This window comes from Sarcophilus harrisii, chromosome 3 (assembly GCF_902635505.1).
Source record: "Sarcophilus harrisii chromosome 3, mSarHar1.11, whole genome shotgun sequence".
Taxonomy (NCBI): domain Eukaryota; kingdom Metazoa; phylum Chordata; class Mammalia; order Dasyuromorphia; family Dasyuridae; genus Sarcophilus; species Sarcophilus harrisii.
In genome coordinates, this window is record NC_045428.1 from 498,635,544 (window position 1) to 498,657,034 (window position 21,491).

General features: G+C 41.3%; 1 protein-coding gene across 1 annotated transcript in view; it reads right to left on the reverse strand.

The window, feature by feature from the left end:
• DGAT2 (diacylglycerol O-acyltransferase 2) overlaps window positions 1-19,165 on the reverse strand; it is a 53,471-nt gene extending 34,306 nt beyond the window's left edge. The window contains exon 1 of the mRNA XM_003764648.4: window positions 18,963-19,165. Coding sequence (XP_003764696.1) covers window positions 18,963-19,002 — 40 coding nt within the window. The 5' untranslated portion in view covers window positions 19,003-19,165. The remainder of the gene's footprint in view (window positions 1-18,962) is intronic.
• Between the last annotated feature and the right edge of the window lie 2,326 nt (window positions 19,166-21,491).

Consider the following 21,491-nt stretch of genomic DNA (forward strand, 5'->3'; position numbering starts at 1 on the left):
AACTCGGTGTTGATTAAAAATAAGACTCATAGGCTGGGTGCCGCTCTCTCAATTGGCTGGGGATGACAAAAGGAGTTTTGTTTTTATTTTCCCTCCTCCAGATTTGGGCATGGCCTGTCCTGCATGCCTGGAATGGCTTGCCCTCCTCCCAGTTCTTAAACTTGAAACCCTTCAGATTCAGATTCCCCTGGTCCAGGAAGCCTTCAGTGATTAGCTTGAGCTTGATACTAAACACTCTGCTTACCAGAAAAGAAAAAAATATAAATACACATACACATCAGCCTACACACACATATATTACACACATGCACACACCTGTGTTGATCTTAGGATAATCACTCCTTTCCAAGGTTGTTTTGTCAACTTTACAGTTGATAATAGTCCTGGGGATAATAATCCTGAGACAATGTACCCTAAGATGGTTGTTGAGAAGAAGCACTCTACCATGTTGCAGAAATGTCAGCTATGAATATATTCATTAAACCATAGCTTTTTTCAACTAGAAAGAAACTTTAGAGATCAATTTCTCAGATAAACTGAGACCCATAATAGGGAAGTAACTTGCCCAGTATCGCAGTCTCCTGACAAACTCGAGACTTTTTCTAAGGACCTTAACCTGACTTTCTGTGGGTTTCACCTGCCTCCTTAAAGAGCCATCCCAGAATGATTCTAGGGCACCATCCAATCCTATTCTGTGGTGCTTAGTGAAAAGCGCTTCAGTCTGGCAATCACAAGAACTCCACACTGCCATTCACTCCACTTGGCCTATGAAAACAGGATCCTTCTCACCTCTGGGAATATGACAGAAATAAGGGGTTGAACCAGAAAAGCCCAGAGAAATCTAGCTCTAACATTCTAAGTCGGACTTCAACTTAGCTCGAGGAACTTGAGGGTTTCTGCCCAGAAGAGTAACCAGGCCCAGGAGAAATTGCAAACAGCCATCATGAAGCCACTGATGCCCAGTGCTAGCAAAGCTCTTCTATGCTTCTCATTCGACACACATAAGCTCATGTACAATGGATGGTGGGAGCTAAGCAAGCTCCTCATTTATCCTCCAACATCAGGCTGCAGATGACAATTGTTGTCTAGGGTTCAGCTGTTGTGGATGTAGGTGCGGAAATCAGATGTGAGAAGAAGCCTTAGAAGGCTATTATTCTGAGTCAAGAAAGACATGCCTGTCCAAGAACAAGTATTCACTTTAGAAATGGAGAGGTACTATACTGTTAAAGACAGACACTGGATCTGAATCTGGAAAGCCCAGGTGAGAGTTCCAGCCTTACCACTAACCTGCTATGTGACTGATCAATTCTCTTTTGTGATCTCAGCTTTCTCCTATATAAAACAAGGAGTTTAGAATAAATGACTTCCAATTTGCAGTTTTAACATTTTATGTCCTCGGGTTCTTCCATATTGTATATTATACACTGTAAGGTCTCTTCCAGTTCTAAAATTGTTTTCTCATGTGCTGTAGCAGGACAGTTGTATAACTCTCCTCCATCAAGTAAATAACAGAAATCTTGTCACTTCTTTCAGAACCAGCCTGATCTCACACTATATCAGAGATGCCTTGGGCATATGTAGGGAAGTCTCCAAAAACTGCATTTGGTGAAGAGAGTCTAGGCAGTAGAATCAAAAGTCCACATTTGACTCCTGAATCAGCCAGGTGAGCATGGGGCAAATCATTTCATTTCTCTGGGTATCAGTTTCCACACTTGCAAAACCCAAACCTTACATAGTTATAAAAAACAAATGAATTTTGATAATTTTGTAATGAGTTTCTCTTGCATACAGATTATGCATGGGACTCCAGATTTTGGGATAAAAACTCACTACATGACAAAAACTGCTAGGAAAATTGGAAACTAGCATGGCAGAAATTAGGCATCAACCCACACATCTGTACAACCAAGATAGGTTGAAATAGGTTCATAATTTCGAGATGAAGAGTGATATAAGCAAATTAGAAGAATATAGGGTAGTTTACCTCTCAGATTTGTGGAGAAGGAAGAAATTTGTGACCAAAGAAGAACTAGAGATTGCTGAACACAAAATAGATAATTTTGATTATATTAAGTTAAAAATTTTTTGTACAAACAAAACTAAGGCAGACAAGATTAGAAGGGAAGCAATAAACTGGGAAAACATTTTTACACTCAAAGGTTCTGATAAAAGCCTCATTTCTAAAACATATAGAGAACTGACTTCTTCAAATGATAAATGGTCAAAGGATATGAACAATTTTCAGATGAAATTGAAACCATTTCTAGTCATCTGGTGCTCTAAAACACTATTGATCAGAGAAATGCAAATTAAGACAACTATGAGGTACCAATACACATCTCTCAGATTGGTTAAGATGACAGGAAAAGATAATGATAAATGTTGGAGGGGATGTGAGAAAACTGGAACACTAATGTATTGTTGGTGGAATTGTGAACCTATCTCCAACCATTTGAGAGAGCAATTTGGAACTATGCCCAAAGCGTTATCAAACTGTGCATATTCTTTGATCCAGCAGTGTTTCTACTGGGCTTATATCCCAAAGAGATCTTAAAGGAGAGAAAGGGGATCACATGTGCAAAAATATTTGTGGCAGCCTTTTTAGTTATTTTTTTTTAATTGAAGCTTTTTACTTTCAAAACATATGCATGGACAATTTTCCACCGCATGGACAATTTTCCACCACTGACCCTTGCAAAACCTTGTATTCTAATTTCCACTTATTTCCCCTACTCCCCTCTTAGATGTCAAGTGGTACAATATATGTTAAACATGGTAAAAATACATGTAAATCCAATATAGGCATACGCATTTATGCAATTATCTTGCTGCACAAGAAGAATCAGGCCAAAAAGAAAAAAAATGAAAAAGAAAATAACATTCAAGTAAACAATAAAAGAAGTGAAAATTCTATGCTGTGATCCACATTCAATTCCCACAGTTCTCTCCGGGTGCAGATGGGTTTCACCATCACAAGCTCATTGGAATTGGTGGCAGCCCTTTTCATAGTGGCAAGAAACTGGAAACTGAGTGGATGCCCATCAAAATGGAGAATGGCTGGATAAGTTATGGTATATGAATGTTAGGAAATATTACTGTTCTGTAAGAAATGATCAGGAGGATGACTTTATGGAGAGGCCTGGAGAAAGTTACATGAACTGATGCAGGGTGAATGAACAGAACCAGGAGATCCTTGTACATAGAAATGGCAAGATTATATGAAGATCAATTCTGATGGATGTGACTCTCCTCAACAATGAGATGATTCAGGCCAGTTCCAATGATCTTATGATGATGACAACCATCTACACCGAGATTAGCATTTTCACTTTTTTTTGTTGCTTGGTTGCATTTTATGTTCTTATTTTTTTATTTGATTTTTCTTGTACAGCAAGATAATTGTATAAATATGTACCTTGTTTTACATATATTGCACTATATACCATCTAGGAGAGAGGGTGAGGGGAAGGAGAAGTAATGGGAACACAAGGTCTTTCAAGGGTCAGTGTTGGAATATGTTTTGAAAATAAAAAACTTCATTTAAAAATTTTTTTTAAAGATTATGCATTATGGAGAATCTCTTAATAACTTATTGATTATTTATGCCAAAGAAGGCATAAGACAGTGGAATGTTTACTACTATTATAAAGAATAAATCTTGTGGAAAGTCAAATTGAAAGGAGGATTCCCTATAAATGACATTTTCCATCTGGTCATATTTGTTGATATACTGATGATTAATCCCAAAACATTACAGAACATCCTTATAATAAGAGATCTGATTATTCCAAAAATATCTGGTCTAATAATACACATATGATAAATGAACAAAATGGCCTTTTGTTCAGATTACAACAAGCAGCTAGATGCCCAATTTGCTGAAATGAGACATTTATACATTTATAGTTTATATATGCAGATAGAAAAGTTAGGTCCAAAAGTGAGTGGAAGGAAGAGAATAAGCTGGCAGTGCTTTTAAAGGTCTCAAGCCAGTTGGAATCACTGTGTTAACACAAATATTCTCCAAGCCACAATATCCAAAAAATTTAAGTTATAAATTAGTTAAGAATAAGTAGTGAGATATATAATGGGCATAAATAAGTTGCATCCTATTTACAAATATAAAGTGTGTTCAAGAAACAATACCACTAAGGGCACATGATCAAAAGATGTACCGTCACAAGGGCTGAATAGACAGTCAACCTAACATGTGAAAGAACCCAGAGCAGGACCTCTAGCAGGTTGGAACTTCTGTGGGGAAAGAGCATTGCTAAGAATTACCCAGGACCATGAGATCTAGATGGGTTTCAATCCACACTGACAAAACATTCACATCCCACATCCTCTGATAATTGTGTAACAAGAAAACTCTACACATTTGTGAGTCTTTTCTTCTCACATACATATCCAAAGGCAGCAATGGTGCTAGAGACAGGTGATGAAATCAGACAAAATCAGCTTGTCTGACTATTAGTTTGCTTGCCCATGGCAAGTAAAGGAAGCAGTTTGTTATACGACTGCTGAATTTTTCAAGCATATATTTATTAAGTCTATGCTACACACAAGATCAATTATGTTCAAGGTCTATGTTTGATTCCTAAACATACTTATAAGGTTTTTTAGATGGTGGATTTCCCTCTTGCACATAAATGTTTATACAGATCACTGAAGAGGTGAAAGCTTTGTAAAAGATTAAGAGTCCTTTCCAGGGCTCAGGCTTGTTTTGTTTAGAACAAGATAGAAAAACAATGGGAAGGGGGTGGGGCTGTAGAGGCAGATTTCAGCTTTAATAAACTTAAACTGCACTGACTAATATTTGCACTAGGACGCCATGTATTTGAGAAAACTTCCTAACCATCAGAAGTATCCAAAAGCAAAATTAGTCCTTCCAGAACCATTTAATTCTTGTTTAATTACTTAATTAATTAATAGTGAACAACTGGTTCACTATTGCAGGGATGAGGTATCACAAAGAATATGCTTGCTTAGTTATGGGTTATACCATACCAGGTGACCCCTGAGAGCCTTCCAATCATGAGATTTTGTACTTTTAATTAGAATCGTTAGACATAGAAGATGTTAAGAAAACATTTATTTCAATCCTTCATTACTGGATGAGGAAACTGAGTCCTAAAGAAGGGAAATGATTCATTTAGAATTGCAACAGGGTGTCTCAAAACAGTTTTTAGCTTTAATAGCTTAAAAATTAGTGATCTGATAGAGTAAGGAAAGAAGAAAGGCTGAGTAATAATGCAAACGTCTTTTTTTTTTGCTGAGGCAATTGGGATTAAGTGATTTGCCCAGAGTCACACATCTAGGAAGTGTTAAGTGTCTAAGGCTACATTTGAACTCAGGTCCTCCTGACTTCAGGGCTAGTGCTCTATCTACTGCACCACCTAGCTGCCCCAAAAGCAAACTTTTAAAAATCAGTCATAAAAGATAAAGCATCTCTGCAGCCACAGAACAATACATTTTAGTAAATAAAAATTGAATTCATACCCAATTTTTTGGGAATATAGCTACTGAGCTTATGAATACTTCCATGCAATAGTAATTTAACTAGAAAAATGATAGCTGACATTTGGATATCTTTTTAAAAGATGGCATTTGATGCTCACACTAACCCTGAGGAGACTTGCTTAACAGCCATAGAACCGTTCAGTAACAGAGCAAGTATCTGACTGACTCTTCAGGTCTAAATAAACTTTTTTCCAAACTGCTTCATAATTTAAATGAAGCTGGCCTCATTTTCTGTGGCCACTCTGGTTTACATGACTTAAAAGATATTAGTCTCAAGAAAACAGTCGTAGAAAATTCAACTGACTGAAAAGTCCATAGACTAGACTAAGGTTCTAGTCCTGGCTTTGAGCTGCCTTACTTACTATGTGATTTGTGGCAAATCATTTGGCCTTTCTTTAGGTTTCATTCTTTACAAAACTAGGAGGTTGGACTTAACTCTCTTCCAGTGCTAAAATTCTAACTGCTCTATTGCCAAGCCCCTCTTACCTACCATTCTGTCAATTCAATTCAATCATCATTTACTGAATTCCAACTGTCTAGTTAGAATGGATGGCTTTAGAAGGAAGAAAAGTTCCTCATCATTCTGGATGCTATAGAAGGGACCCCTAGAACAGGGTGAACTATAAAGCTTCCAAGGCCCTTTCCAGTGATAGTTTTACTTAATAGTCACCGAGGTCATAAGAAAATTAATCATAATCACAAATTTTCCAAAGCTAGTTTGGAGCAAGTTATATGGAGTACAACATAACTTTTTTGGTGTGGACATTAACATAAGACAGAAAAATTCAATGGAAAGTACACTACTGTTCAGAGTCAGAATACTTGACTTTGAATCCAAGTGTTACTTCTTAATAGTCAAATCAAATCATCACCACTCAGTTTCCTTCTATACAAAGTGGGGGCAATAATCTCTACCTTTTTCTTTCAGAGTTGTTGTCAGAAAAGGATTTTGTAAACCATAAAAAACTTATACTAAGTATTAGCTTATTATTATTATCAAAGACACACAGTCTCAACTTCCTTTAAAGGAACTTATGGTGAATAAAATATAATTGAAAAACCCCACACATACAGTCAAGTTTATGAAGCAATTTTTTTCTAATATCAGAGATGTTAAAGTGACTTGTCAAAGATTATACATCTAGTGCCAGAATTGGATTTCAAATCACCATCTGCCAAATCTAGGGTTTTTGCAATGCTTTATCCTGAGTAAGCAGTGATCAAATAGAAAGATAGCAAGATTAATTGGGGTATGCTCTAAGAAGAATACTACCCTTGGGGTTAGTAAATCTGGTTCAAATGCTTACAGGCAAATTATTTTAATTCTCAGCCTCATTTCTTCATCTGCAAAAGGGGGGGATAATACCACCAATACGATCTACCTTATAAAGATGCTATGAGGAAAGTATTTTTGTAAACCTTAGTCCTACAGAAATGGGAATTACCATTAGCAATAAATATGAGGTTCAGAATATAGGACAAGAGGCCAGAAAAAAGAAAAGTGGCTCAAGGTAGACAATTCATTGTCCAAAGTATGGTGATACTACGTCTGGAATATTATGCTTAATTCTGAGTGCTACAATTAGGAAGGAACTGGGAATGTTTAGCTCTGAGAAGACCTGGGGTTAGGGAGTGGTAAGAAATGACACAATGACTTTCTTCATATATTTGAAAGATTAAGAGAAGATGGATTAGACATGTTTTGTTAGACCTAAAGAACCCAATTGGGGTAGTGGGTAGAAGTTACAGGAAGGTAAATTTTGGCTCAAAGGCATGGGGAAAACTTAATAATCAGAGCTCTCTTATTTAAATTCCTTGGAGGATAGATAACTTTTTTTGTCACTTAATCAGCAATGGCTAGTATGGTGCCTTGTACATACATAGTAGGTATTTTATAGATGTTGAATTGAGACTTAAGTCTAGCTCCTTGAGAAAAAGATTAATACTTGCTCTACCCATTTCAAAAGGTTGTTTGAGGATGCAATAAGTTATGTTCGATCTTCTGCAAAAGTAAAAGACTATACATTTAGAAGAAATCCAGCATAGTGACTAGAGTGGGCCCAGGAAGATCTGCATTAATCTGCATTTAAGTTCTGTCTCAGACACATACAGATTATGTGACCCCAGGCAAGTCATTTATAACTTCTTAGCATCATCCCTTTTCCCTTAGGAGCTTCATATAAAAATGAAATGAAAGCTCCCTTCCCTTATCCCTGTTACTGTTAGTTTTGTGATATCCTTTCCACTTCGGAGACCCAGCTTCTTAAAGTCTAAAATGGGAACAATAATTCTTTCTCATTGGGCTGTTTGAATAAAGAACTTTGTTAATAATTACTGACATTTGTTGTCAGATAATGCAGTTGCAAAGTATTTTATATACATCATCTTATTTAAGTCTCATGTGAACCTCAAAAGTTATGTACAATAACTATTACTCCTGCTTAATAGATGAGGAAATAGATTAAAAGAAAGGTAAAAGGTCTTGTCCATGATTCTACAGCTAGTATCAGAGGCAAAACTTGAACCCAGGTCTCTCCTAACTCCTAATCTAATGCTCTTCCCACTTTGTTTGCATCACAGGGATAGAAGCTATTCTGTGCCCTCAAGCTATTTAGAGTTGGGAAGCATCTTAGAGATCAAGTCTCTCATTGTACTGCATTAGCACCCCTTCTCCATCAAGGTTGGTTCTCTCCCAAGCTCTTTATTTTAAAGCTTCATTTCGTCTAAGAAGTCCCAAACTAGCACCACCCACTTCCAGAGCTTAGTCTAAGGCACAGATCTGGTTCTACAGAAAATAGGTATGTGCTCATATATTATATTAGTTTGCATGGGTGTGTACAGCTTCTATGGAGAATGATTAGGCCATGAGGTGGGGAAGGCCTGGCCTAAATAAATGATCTTGTCAAACAACTGATATTGGAACAGGCGACATGGTAAACCACAAGAGTTAATAATGCCAGTATTGGAATCAGGGAAGAGCTGAGCACTGTTTTGTAGCAGGTTTTCCTTCTCAGGTTTTTTTTTTTTTCCTTCTTGATCCAATTTTTCTTGTGCAGCAAAATAACTGTATAAATGTGCATACATATATTGCATTTAACATACATTTTAACATTTTTAAGATGTATTAGACTACCTGCCATCTAGGGGAGGGGGTGGGGGGAAGGAAATTTTGGAATAGAAGATTTTGCAAGGGTCAATGTTGAAAAAATTCTGTAAATGTAAATGTAAAAAAAGTATGTAAATGTAAAAAAAATTGTAAATAAAAAAAGAGCTATGCAGGTCAAATGAGAGAAAAATCCATGACGGCCTGATTTGCTAGAAGAGGTTTCCTGGAGAAAGTAAAGAGAGTTTTGGCTTGAAGAATGGGAAGCATTGAACTGGAAACAGCACAAGCAAAGGTCAAGATTGTTCCTTTAACTAGGAATCCCCATTAGGTAGAGGGCTATATCTCTATAAGGGTAGAAGGCCCTTTCACATTAACAAATCTGTATGGACAAAAGTAGTAACTTCCTTTAAGATGAGAAGTTCTCTGTGGGTGGGTTGTATACCCACTCAGCATCCAGTGAATGCTATTTTCCATCACAAGTGACTTATAATTATATCTTCATTTAGAAAGTGCAACTGTCTAACTTCCACTGGTAGTACATTAATGGCTATGTTTTCCCACAGCTCTTTCAAAACTATACTAACTTCCAATCAAGAGAAATGACTTACTGTGGACCTGATAGCAGGTATCCCTGATTCCCCTTCCCAGCTTCTTAAACTGTGGTTCACAAACTCCAGATGGGGTTCTGATAACTCACAAAATTATAAGTTATCATCAGTAAATGTTTGATTTTGTATACCTATTTTATATACCTTTAGACCAGATGTCATGTAAAAATTTATTAGCAGAAAGAGATCACAAGTGGAAAAAGTTAAGAAATCCTGCCTTCCCCCAAAATCATACATAAATTGATGTTATAAATCAAACCTGATTTTCTTCTGAACTTCCATGATCATGTCACAAATCTTAAGAAATCTCCAATTTAGCTTTAAGTCATTCCATCTCCTTTTACATGATCCATAAACATAAGCTTGACTATACCAGAGTAATGGAGCTTTTGACAAGATCGTTGAAAAGAATCACAATTTTGCAGAAGTCGCAACTCCCTGAACCTGAAGTTCCGTGTGTAAATGGAGATAAGTATGAAGACAGTATGTTATACTGGAAAGAACACTGCTTTGGGGTAAATTAGCTTTTTGTGGAATCCTTGAAAATAATCCTTCTATAATAAAATTGCCTTCTAATTTTTTTTCTTGTTTTGTAAATTAGGCTTCTTAAAGCTGAGTCTACGTGTAGGCACACACACACAACAAAAACAACTCAAATAATCTACAAAACAACACTGGGATCCATTAAGGAAAGTCTAATACTTAACAGCAGCCCGGCTGCTTTTTTAAAGCACAAGATTAGTCAGGATTTAATAAGTATACTTCATGAATATAAGTCTAGATGGCTCATCTATAACATTTCCTACAGTAGGGCCTACTTAACTATGTAAAATTGGTATCCTTCTCCAGGTACTGTTTCTTTACATATAAAATTAATAAGTTAAACTCAGTATCTCGAGTCTCCTTCCAGTTTCAACATTCTGTGAGTGTGGATTTACAGCAAAGACAATGGATGCAAACTCAGGGATCAAAGTCTGCTTTGAGCACAAAAGCAGGAGTTCTCATATAGACTGGGAAACTTATCAATACTTTAAGTTCTGATACTCTGTGCCACACAAACTTTCTAAGGACACATCATCATCATTATTGTAGGGACATATATCTAGCACACTTTGGCTATTGAAGGCCCTCACCTTTAACCCAAGTATAGAATCAAGTACCCAGAAGCTAATTCCCCCCCCCCCCACTACTTGACAGTAAATTTTAAATAACTAATGGTGTGGGAGGTATCTGAGGTTGCTTGGTGACAATGCCAGACTCAAGAGTACATCACAGTAATAGTCACCATCAAGTTGCAGTCACAGTGTAGGGACATGTGAAAAGTGGAAATTGGTTTCTTCGTATAAACCTTGAGTCCCTTGGAACCCTGAATTATTCAATCATGGATTTCTTTAATGTTCTTCAAGAATGTTAGCTGTTTTCACAACATCAGAACCCAAGTCCCATTCTCTATCATTTACTAGCTATGTGACTTCAGGAAATTTTATGTCATTTCATCTCTCTGAGCCTATTCTGTCACCCATAAAGGAAGGGTGACAAAAGGCAGTTATGAAGAGTGCTTTTTGCAAAACAGAAAGGTAATCACAGAGGCAAGCTAGATGTGCAGCTGACAGAGCACCAGCCCTGGAGTCAGGAGGATCTGCCACTTAACACTTACACTTCTGTGACCCTGGGCAACTACTCACCAGCCCTGAAATCAGATGTGACTTCACTTCAGATGTGAAGTGACTTGCCAAGGTCACACAGCTAACAAGTGTTTATTGAGACTGAATTTGAACTCAGGTCCTGCTGACTCCAGGGCCTGTGCTCCATCCAGTTTCCCTTTGTTGCACAAATTCTTAACATTTTGCAAATTCATAGAATTTCAAGAACCTCTGACAGAGGTTACCTGAGCAGGCATGCTCTTTGCAACATAGTAGGCCAGACATTTAGAGCTGAAAAAGTAAGAGGTCAGCTAGTCCTTTGTCAATCCAAGTTAGTGACAAAAACTCCCTTTCTACCACTTCAGATTCCTCCATCAATGGCCAGTTCTAATGGTTAGGAAGTTTTGCCTTGTATCCTGCAGCTCTAAAAGTTTATCATTTAATGCTGCTAATTCTTCCCTACAAAATTAAATACAATAAGTATATAATCAATGCAGAAGGCTCCCTAACCTTTTCAAGTCTTCCAAAATCTGTGATTCCTTGAAAGTCAATGAACAAAAATTTATTTAGAACCTCCAATGTGCCAGTTTTCTGTCTCACTTGACCATGTAATCTCTCCAAGGACAGAGATCACATATTATACTTAGTAATGAATGAACAAATTAAATAACATTTTTTATTCCCTGTTAATACCTAGGCTTGGGCTAAGTACAGTATTTAAGACAGATTTCATATAAGGACCTCTTTCTAGGCTGCAATAGGCAAGTAAGTATTTGTGAGGACTTGCAAATAACATACCTGTCCTTATCCCTCACATGGGCCTACAAATGAAGAAAATTTTCTACCTTTTCCTACATTATGCCTTCTCCTACAAACAAGTCTCTTAAGATTTCCTCAAAATTAACTTAAAATATTTGTCTAGAGGTAACATACATAATGTTGAAAGAGATTCCTATTCATGTGCAAACTGGATTAGATCAGAACTTCTTAAAACTTTTTCCACTTGTGATCCCTTTTTATCCATGAAATTTTTATACAACTGTGGGTATATAGCTGTATAAAAGAGATATTCAAATCAAACATTTACTGATAATAAAATACAGTTTCATGGCCCCTACATTCAGCTACAAGACCCACAAGTTTAAGAAACTGCGGATAAGATGATATGGATATGGAGTCTGAGGACGGGTTTTCAAGTCCCACCTGCCTCGGGAATTTACTAACTTTATGGCCCTAAGCATGTCCCTTCTTCCCTGGGCCTTAATTTCCTCAAGGACAAAATGAGGGGATTGGATGAGATAATCTCTAAAGGAGGTCCCTTCCATCTCTGTAATTCTAAGATTCAGGAAGGGAGAAGGGCTTGTAATCTTCTACTACTCTTTCATCCCCTTCTCATGACTCTTTCCTAGGATTCAGGTGAGCCAGGCCAGCTGCCCATGGGCCCAGGCCAAGTCCAACTCTGCAGCAGGAGGCCCCGAGGGAGAAGCTCTGGGCCACTGTTCTGATAGCTGGCAGCTGAGCAGAGCTCTTATTTTCAGTCTTCACTTGATTCGTACAACCACAAGCCTGGGCTCCAGAACTGCTCTTTCTGAGAAAGATTCATGAGGCCGGAGAGCTGGCCATTTCACCCTGCCTCCTCCAAGCCTCACCAAACATGGAGCTAAGGGGCCAAGTTGGGGCAGGATGGAGAAGGTTGATGACGTATGGCCAAGGGAAAGGGCTGGATCTTGTCCAAGATTAGACACCTCAATACTCAGCTCCACTCTCACCCCCTATCACAGGGCTTTGTGTTACACGGAATTTAAAAAGAGGGGGAGGAGAGAAAATAGCCCAAAGTCCCAAAGCATCCCACTACTCAGGGCTGAGATGATCTTTTAGAATGCTATCCAGTCACGAATTCGGCAAATGATTTCCCCTATAATATTCATGCTCTTTCCTTCTCATGCTTTTTTGCTGATTAAAGTGAAACTCAGGGGTCTGACATGAGTTCCCTATATGACTCTGGGGTAGTCGCTGCTAGACACTGGGCTTGTTTTTTCCTCTGTTACATGAAGTGGCTGGGAACAGGGTTATTAAAAAAACAAAAAAACTCACATGTCTAAAATCAGATGACTTATATAATCACTTTAATGTCTTCACATATCCTCATTTGATCCAACAACTCTATGATGTAAGAAGTACAAATATTAACCCCATTTTACAGAAAAATAGAGGAAGAAATCGAGTTTGAAAGAGGCTAAATTGACTTGCCCTAAATTTGTTCTTGTTAAGTTGTTTTTTGGTAATGTTCAACTCTTAGTTATCCCGCCTGGGATTTTCTTGGCAAAGATAATGGAGTGGTTTGTCATTTCCTTCTCTAGTTCATTTTACAGATAAGGAAACTGAGGTAAATAGGATGAAATAATAATAATAATGATAATAATAATTAATAGGACTTGCCAAGAGTCACATAGTTAGTGTCTGAGGCCCCATTTGAATTCAGGTCTTCCTGACACTAAGCCTGAATCTTTATCCACTGAGTGACTGAGATGCTTACCCTAAGTAATTTAGTTTAATAAATGTCAAAATTGGGGCTGGAATGCAAGCATTCTAATTTCAAGACTATCATCCACTAGGCCATATCATTTTTTTCAGAAATCTAATAAGAGAATTGAGGAATTCTCACTTCTTCCTTCAGGATAATTAGAGTTCAGCCTCATTTGTTGATTTTAACAGAAGCCAGGCACAGATATTCAAAATAATAATCCCAAATATTCTTCTTGTTTTGTGGGGGAGGAGAGAAAGGTGTCACATATCCTAAATCATGTTGGATGTCAAAAGGTTATCGCTGAGGGATTTAACATGTATAATTTTTTTTGATTGCAGATAACCAACCAAGTTGATTCACCTGGAGACACTTATGCAAGTTCACTTCATACATCCGATTCAGGCATTCAGTGCTCTTGCCAAATGGCCTATTAGATATTCCCCAAATCTTTCTTCCAGCCTTTTCCTACTTCCACAAATCCAAGGGCAATATTCTCCCTACCAATGGTTTGAACACAGCCCCTTCACATCTGAATAGTGAAATTCTTATGATCCTTTAAGACCCAGCTCACCTTTCCCCTTTCCCATGAAGCTTTACCTTGTTTCCTTACTTCCCACCTTCCTGCTCCAACTCTTTCCTTCCTCATATTTTCTTATAGCATTTTATCTGGATCTTTCCTTTGTCCCTACTAGAATGGGCCTATTAAATCCCTGCAGAGCATTGTAAACTCCTTCTGTGCAGAGATATTTCGTCTTTGAGCCCCTGTGCCAAGCACAGGGCTTTGTGTATCTGTAAGGGACCAGACTAGGACAAGGGTTGTAACCTACAGAGGCAGTGGAACATCGTGGAGAGAGCACAAAACCAGGCTTCTGTCCTTACAAGTTTTGTGATCATGAGCACATCATAATCTCTCTATGCCTTAGTTTTCTCATTTGGAAACTGGGGATGATGACTGTAGGCAACATTCATATAGCACCTGAAGCATTATAGGTGACACCATAAAGCATAAAGTGCCAGAATTGGAACCAAGAAAAACAGAGTTCAAATCTAACCTCAGACACTGACTGTGGGACCTGGGCAAGTCATTTAATCACTATGTGCCTCAGTTTCCTTATCTGTAAATAATGACAGCAACTATGTCCCAGGGGTGTATCAATTTTATCTTCATAACATCTCTCACATATGCTTCTTTCCTCTGACACTTGTTACCACCTTTATCTCCTCATACTTGGGCTATTGCAACAACTCCCTGGCTGCCTCAAGCATTTCTCTTCCCACTCTAGTCTATCCTCCATTCACATGCCAAAGTGATCTTCCTAAAAAAGGTCTCTAACCATGTCACCCCCACGCTAAATAAATTCCAGGAGCAAAAAAAACAAATATCAAATTCTGTTTGGCATTCAAAGCCCTTCATAACCTAAACACACTGGCACACACCACCTTTCCAGTTTACTTATACTTAGACAACTTTCTAACCCCTCTTGTATTCTTTGATCCAACAACACTAATCTTGCTATATTCCTCAAAACAAACTCAACTCTCATCATTTTCAACATGTTTCCTGCATCTTAAACAATCTCCTTCCTTATTTCCACCTATTGGTTTCTCTCAAGTCCCAACTAAAATTCCACCTTCAAAGGAAGGTGATCTCTCTTATATATACATATGCGGGGGGGGGGGGGGGGGGGAGAGAGAGAGAGAGAGAGAGAGAGAGAGAGAGAGAATGCAAGAAAAACCCTGCAAACACCTATATACAAGTGATTATTTTCAATTTATCAATTCAACTTTAAAGCTTCCTGAAAACAGGAGCTGTCTTATATTTCTTTGTATCCCCCAAATTTAGCACAGTACATAAAGTACATAATGTAATAAAAGTTTACTGATCAACATATGTGACATGTTTTGCAAACCTGTAATATTATTATTGCTAGGTAGCAGAATGGATAGTGCTTGGTTTAGAATCAGGAACACCTGAATTCAATCTAGCCTCACACACTGAGCAAGTGTTTACTCATGTAAAAGAGGGAAAACAATAGCACCTACTTCTTAGGACTGTGGAGAAGATAACATGAGATAATATTTGCAAAGTACTCTTTTCAAACCTTAAAGTGCCATACATATGCTAGTTATTTTACTATTATTACAAAACACTTTACACACATAACTTTATTTGGTAACAATTTTTGCACTACCTATTTCACAGGGGTTGTTGGAAAGAAATATTTTCTAAACTGGAGGGAAATACAGGTGAGCTATTAATTCAATTAAACAAATTCAGCAAACATTTATGAAGTTTTTACACGTACCCTTATACCCTTCCCCAGTTGAATCTTACAGATCCCAATTTGAACTTCCTCTTCCAAGAAACCTTGACCATTTTAGAACATAATGGTCTTCTTCTCTGAACCCTAGATTTACTGAATATTGCCTTTTTTTCAATACTTGTATGTTAAATGACCAGTACTGTAACCTTTCATTTTTATAATGCTTTAATGTTTATAAATTACTTTCTTCATGTGTAAAAACAGTACTAAGCATTATCTCCATTTTACAGAAAAGAAAACTGAGTCCCATAGAAATAAAAAGACATTTATAGTCAAACACTAGTAAGTGACCTGTGTAAGTTTTCTGTGTTAAATTTTCTCTCAGACTTGATGTAAGCTCTCTCACTTAATTTTTTTTTTCTAAATAAGATTTAGTTCAAAGGTTACCTGGAGTCCATGAAGGCTTTTTAAAAAGGTTCCTGATAATTGTATTATATTTAAAAAACATTTTTCTGGGAAGGATTCCTCAAGCTACAAACCACCAGAACATACACAAAAAAGGTTTAAGAAGCCTTACTTTAATCTAATCTTTTTATTTTATGGACAAAAGTAGGCCCTAGAGAGGTCTGCTGAAATAAATAAAGCAAGCTGCCTAAGATCTTCCAAGCTAGTAGTTTTGTAGGACAGAACCTAGATGTTTTTATTTTATTTTATTTTATTTAATAGCCTTTTATTTACAGGTTATATGCATGGGTAACTTTACAGCATTAACAATTGCCAAACCTCTTGTTCCAATTTTTCACCTCTTACCCTCCCCTCCCCCAGATGGCAGGATGACCAGTAGATGTTAAATACATTAAAACATAAATTAGATACACAATAAGTATACATGACCAAAACATTATCTTGCTGTACAAAAAGAATCAGACTCTGAAATATTGTACAATTAGCTTGTGAAGGAAATCAAAAATGCAGCAGAACCTAGATTTCTAAAGAGCTCTTCTTACTAGAAGGTTCTCTCCTCACATCATGATAACTGGTGAGAAGAGAGAATATCAAACTGCCTGAATCCAAGTGCCATCCTCTACCTCTGTTTTTATTGTGCTGTTAAATTAGTTACATCAGACTCTTTGGGATTTTCTTGATAAAGATACTAGAGTAGTTTACTATTTCCTTCTCTAGTTCATTACAGAAATAAGAAAATGAGGCAGACAGGGTCAAGTGACTTGTCTAAGATCTTTAGCTAGTACGTCTCTAAGGCCAAATTTGAACTCGAGAAAGAAGGTTTCCTGCCTATCGGCCTGGAACTCCAGCACTGTGCCACCTAGCCGCCTAGCAGAAAGCCTTCTGAAGTACAGGCCAGCATAAGAAAAATAGGGGCCCTGAATTAAAATCAGAATTCCCAAAATGGACGATTAATCCTTTGCTCACCACCAGAAGGGATCCGGAAAAGAGTGAAGGAATATTTCAGTAAATATGTTCTCTAATAAACACGTGCTCTTTCAACCTAAAATATGTTCCCTGTGATGTTAAACTGGGCAGGTGCAGTTTCAGCTGCAACCTGCGGCCAAACTTGATCAGCCCAAGGACTCGACTAGTCCTCTCATTAGCTTCCCTATTCCATTTTGAAGGACTGCTGCAAAGCAATAATTTCTCCCCTGTATGACCTGATCTGCTTTAAGTATTACATAATTACAGAAGCCCAGGCTTGGAAAGAACCTCAAGAATTTGTTTGTTCCAATTTTATGCCAAAAAATAAAATATATGTAAAAAAGGCAGCAGACTCGTTAGGGACCGTCTAATCCAACCATACTTCACAAGTGAGGAAAATGAACAATTTCCCCCAAGTCACCTAGCCCGTAGATGCCAAAGCAGTGCGTGACAAACTTTACCTCCATCCCCCAGTCATGCCAGTCCCTAGCTCCCTGTGGTCGAGGTTTGTAAATGCGGGGCGATGGGGGGAGGCTGTTCTCTTTGCCAACAGTGAAAGGCTGGAACAAGTCTTCAAATACTCAGGAGCTATCAGAATGTATTTAGTGAATTAGCCCTGGCGGTGCCCAGGCACAAATCGCTCAGTTCTGACAACCAGTCTTCCCGCAGGCGGGCGGGCGGGCGGGCGGACAACAGAAGCCACTTATTAGCAAACAGTGTGACTTGCATCAGGGACCTGGGCAACATCCTCAGCAAAGTCGCCTAACTTCCCAGTCGGTGATGGGGAGCTCACCACCTTCTGAGACGTGTCATATTCCACCGTCGGGGCTCTTGGTAAAGACACCCTCGCTTCCAGTTGTCGCCATGAATCCATAGGCTTTAACCTTCTCCAGTGTCGGGACGGGTGGAGAGAGCGCATCCTCTCCCCGGCCGAGCCCCCAACCGCGCCAGGAGAGGCGCGGGGCTGCTGGGGAGCACTGGCTTCCACCTGGGGGGGGGGGGAAGGGGCCGCGCCAATCCTAGAGGTGGAGGGAGAGGGGGCAGAAGAGGCGCCGGCAATGTGTTGGTTAGGGACGAAACAACCACCCTGCCCCTTCGGCGCCCCTCCTTCAGCCCCTCCGCCTGCCAGGGGAGCAGAAAAGCCCGATCCGTCCATGCCCGCTTTCTGCTTTACAGAGTCCCCTCGGGGTCTCCCCGCCCCGAGGAGGCCCCGAAGAACCCCCCCCCCCCCATGTTCATTGTCCACCTTCGCCTTCCTGGGGCTGGCTTTCGGGCCACCAAAAGCTTATCACCACTCTGCCGCTTCCTTCCTCAACTTCTCCCACGCCAAGCTCCCGGCTCCCTCCGCCACACGACACTTCTAAGTTACAAGCCCCGAGCAGCCCGTGGCTCTCGTTTTGTTCCGCGACCCCCCCGGAAGGTGCGCCCGCTACAGCACTGAGCCGGGGCTCCGCTTCTCACACAGCTCTCACCGACACCCCTCAGGACCTCCCCCGCCCCTCCCACCCACCGCAAACAGCCTCCCCTGCCGCCGTAATCGGGTACCCGCTTTGAGGGGGTCCCCTTGGCCCCCGCCTCTCTTCTCCTTGGCACCCCGTAGGATGAGAGAGGCTCCTCCCACCTCCATTTTACTCCCCTCCCCCCGTCCCCCGGACACCCCTCTGGCGCTCTCAGGGACACCCCCGAGGGCCCCCCCATCCGGCCGCCTCGGCCGCCTCACCGTGAGCGCTTCCGCAAGCGCCCCCCCTGCTGCCCCCAGGGCGGGCCTCCTTCACCTGCCTCCCTCCGGAGCGCCGCGGGGCGCCGTCAGCAATCACACCTGGCTGCAGCCGGGGGAAGGCGCCCCCTCCGCCGGGTACTCACCGCGAAGGACCCCGGAGTAGGCGGCGATGAGGGTCTTCATGGCCGCTCAGTGGCCCGCGGGGAGCAGCCGCCTCCTCCCCGCGCGCCCCAGCTCCATCCCCCGGCCCGCGGGGCCAGGGCTCCCCCCGGGGGGGCGCGGCGGGGGCCCGAGCGCCGCCTGCCCGGCGGGAGCGCGGAGGGGGGCCGGGGGCGGAGATGGAGGCGGCGGCGGCGGGAAGAAGGAGGGAAGAGCGCGACAGCCCGCGGCGGCGGCGGCAGCAGCGGCACCGGCACCGGCACCGGCGACGGGGACGGGGAGGGGGAGTCCCGGGCGCCGTGCGCGCTCGCTCCGGAGCCGGCTCGCTCTGCAGCCGCCCGCCTCGGCACGGCCTCGATTTATTAACCTCACAGAGGGCCACGCCCACCCCGCGGGGGGCGGGGCTGGCGCGCGAGACAGCCCGCCTTCTCCCTCCGAGACTCCGCCCCCGGGGCGTACCAAAGCCGCTCGCAGGGGTCCCGCGGCCCCCTTCCTAACGGCCCCTCTGCAGCAGCGGGTGTGCGAGCGAGCGGGGAACCCGCAAGAAGGGGCGCGTGCCGTGTGTGGCCGTTGTCTGAAACAGGGGAGGTTTCCGCTCGTGCACCCTTCGCTACTCACATCCCCTTTAAAAACACCCCCCCACTGTTCTAGAGGTAGCTTTGGCCCGGCTCAGGGGGCTGGGAGGAGGGGCTCTAGAACGTGGTACCTCATGCTAGGAGAACGAAGCCATAAAGTCCTGGGCTTCTGAGCGAGGGGCGGCCGAGCCGGCCAAGCGCCCCCATCTCTCGGAACAAGGCGCTGGGACCCAGGGTCGGAGCTTCCCTGCTATAAATGTAGCATGAGCCTTCCCCTCAAATTCAAAAAAAGGAAAGGGAATCGTTTTTAACCAAGCTTCCCCGCTGCTATCTCCGCCGTCCCGTTGGGAAAGAGAGAGAAAGTCTTTGTGGTGGGTGGGAATCCCCAGACAAAATGCTCTCTCCCACGGTCCCCCCCCCCGAAACGAGAGAGACCTCAGAACTCTTCTGAGCACACACACACACACACACACACACAGGGGGAAGTGACAATTTACATATTTAGCTCAGGTGCTTTCAGACCAATCGCCGCACAGCTTCTTGTCCAGCGTCAGTGATTGTTGGCGGTGATGGCGTTAGGGACCGGCTTTGTGCCAGCCTGCCGTAGACTGCGCGTTCCCTGAGGGCAAGACCCATCGCTCTTAGCAGAACTTTGTCTTTACCCTTTTAGGGAAGCGCAGCGTTCTTCGGGAGTAGCCCTGAATGAGGCTTTCCTCGCCACGGTTAGGTCCTGAGTAGCAAATAATAAATACTTCCTGAATAATTGTTTTTTGTCCTGCACGTTTCCATTAAGCATGTGATGTATACAGCTACAGCTTCAATTTCCAAGAGGACCCCTACAGGGAGTTTTTAAAATTGATACTGATGAAGGCTGAATTGCAGTTAGATAGTCCCACTGCTCTCATTTTTCCAGAGGAATTGATTTCTACATAATAGTAGCTAACTATATATATATATATATATATATATACACGTATATGTATATTATACATATATGTGTGTGTATGTACTGTGTTCCAAGCACTTTGCAATTATCTTATTTCATACTCACAGCATCATGGGAAGTAGATGCTATAATTACCCCCATCTTACAGATAAGAAAATTGAGAAACGGTTTAAGTGACTTGCCCAGGGTCGTTGATAGCTATCAATTGTCTGAGCCCACATTTCCCCTCAAGTCTTCCTGACTCCAGGCCCAGTGACCTACCCACTGTACCATGTGCTTGTCCTTTGTCTAGCACATCTCCCACCCACCTGCATGATCTCTACATTTCTTGGAAGGTTAGAGAGATCAAGAACCGTCAATCAGCTAGATAGGAGAGTCCTCGGTCTGTACCCTTTTTGGGGTGAGCTGCCCCCTTTTCTGGAGCAATTCTACTTAGGATGGGCCGTGTACCATGCTGAATAATCATATCCCTTCCCCATCTTTCAATCAACTGAATTCACCCTGGATTCAAGAAATCTTATCTACAGATCTGACCATCTCCTCCATATCTGCCATCTCTCATTCAGAACACAATGCTTCTATTAATTCAGCCTGATATCATAGAATCAGGGCAGGATGTGCCAATTCACCCTGAGGCAAGCATTAACTGTGACCTTGGAAAAAAAGAGCTAGCCGGTCACCCCAGGGTATGTTAACATCTCCTCCCCCATACCCTCATCAGGGTTTCTATACCTGCCTGTGGAGGTCACAGAAATGTTTTTTTAGCTGTCACATCCCATTGTTGATTCGTACTGAGCCGAAGGTCCAAAAAGCAGCCAGCCATAGCCACACTTTCTGTAATCTTGTTTTTGTGAAATAGGTTCTCCTGAATCGAAGTGCAAGAATTTACATTGCTGCATATTCAGTTTAATCTTGTTAGATTTTGGTCTGTTGTTTCAACCCGTCAGGAGACTTTATAAAAGTCCTGACAATTGTCCAGTGTGTTAGATATC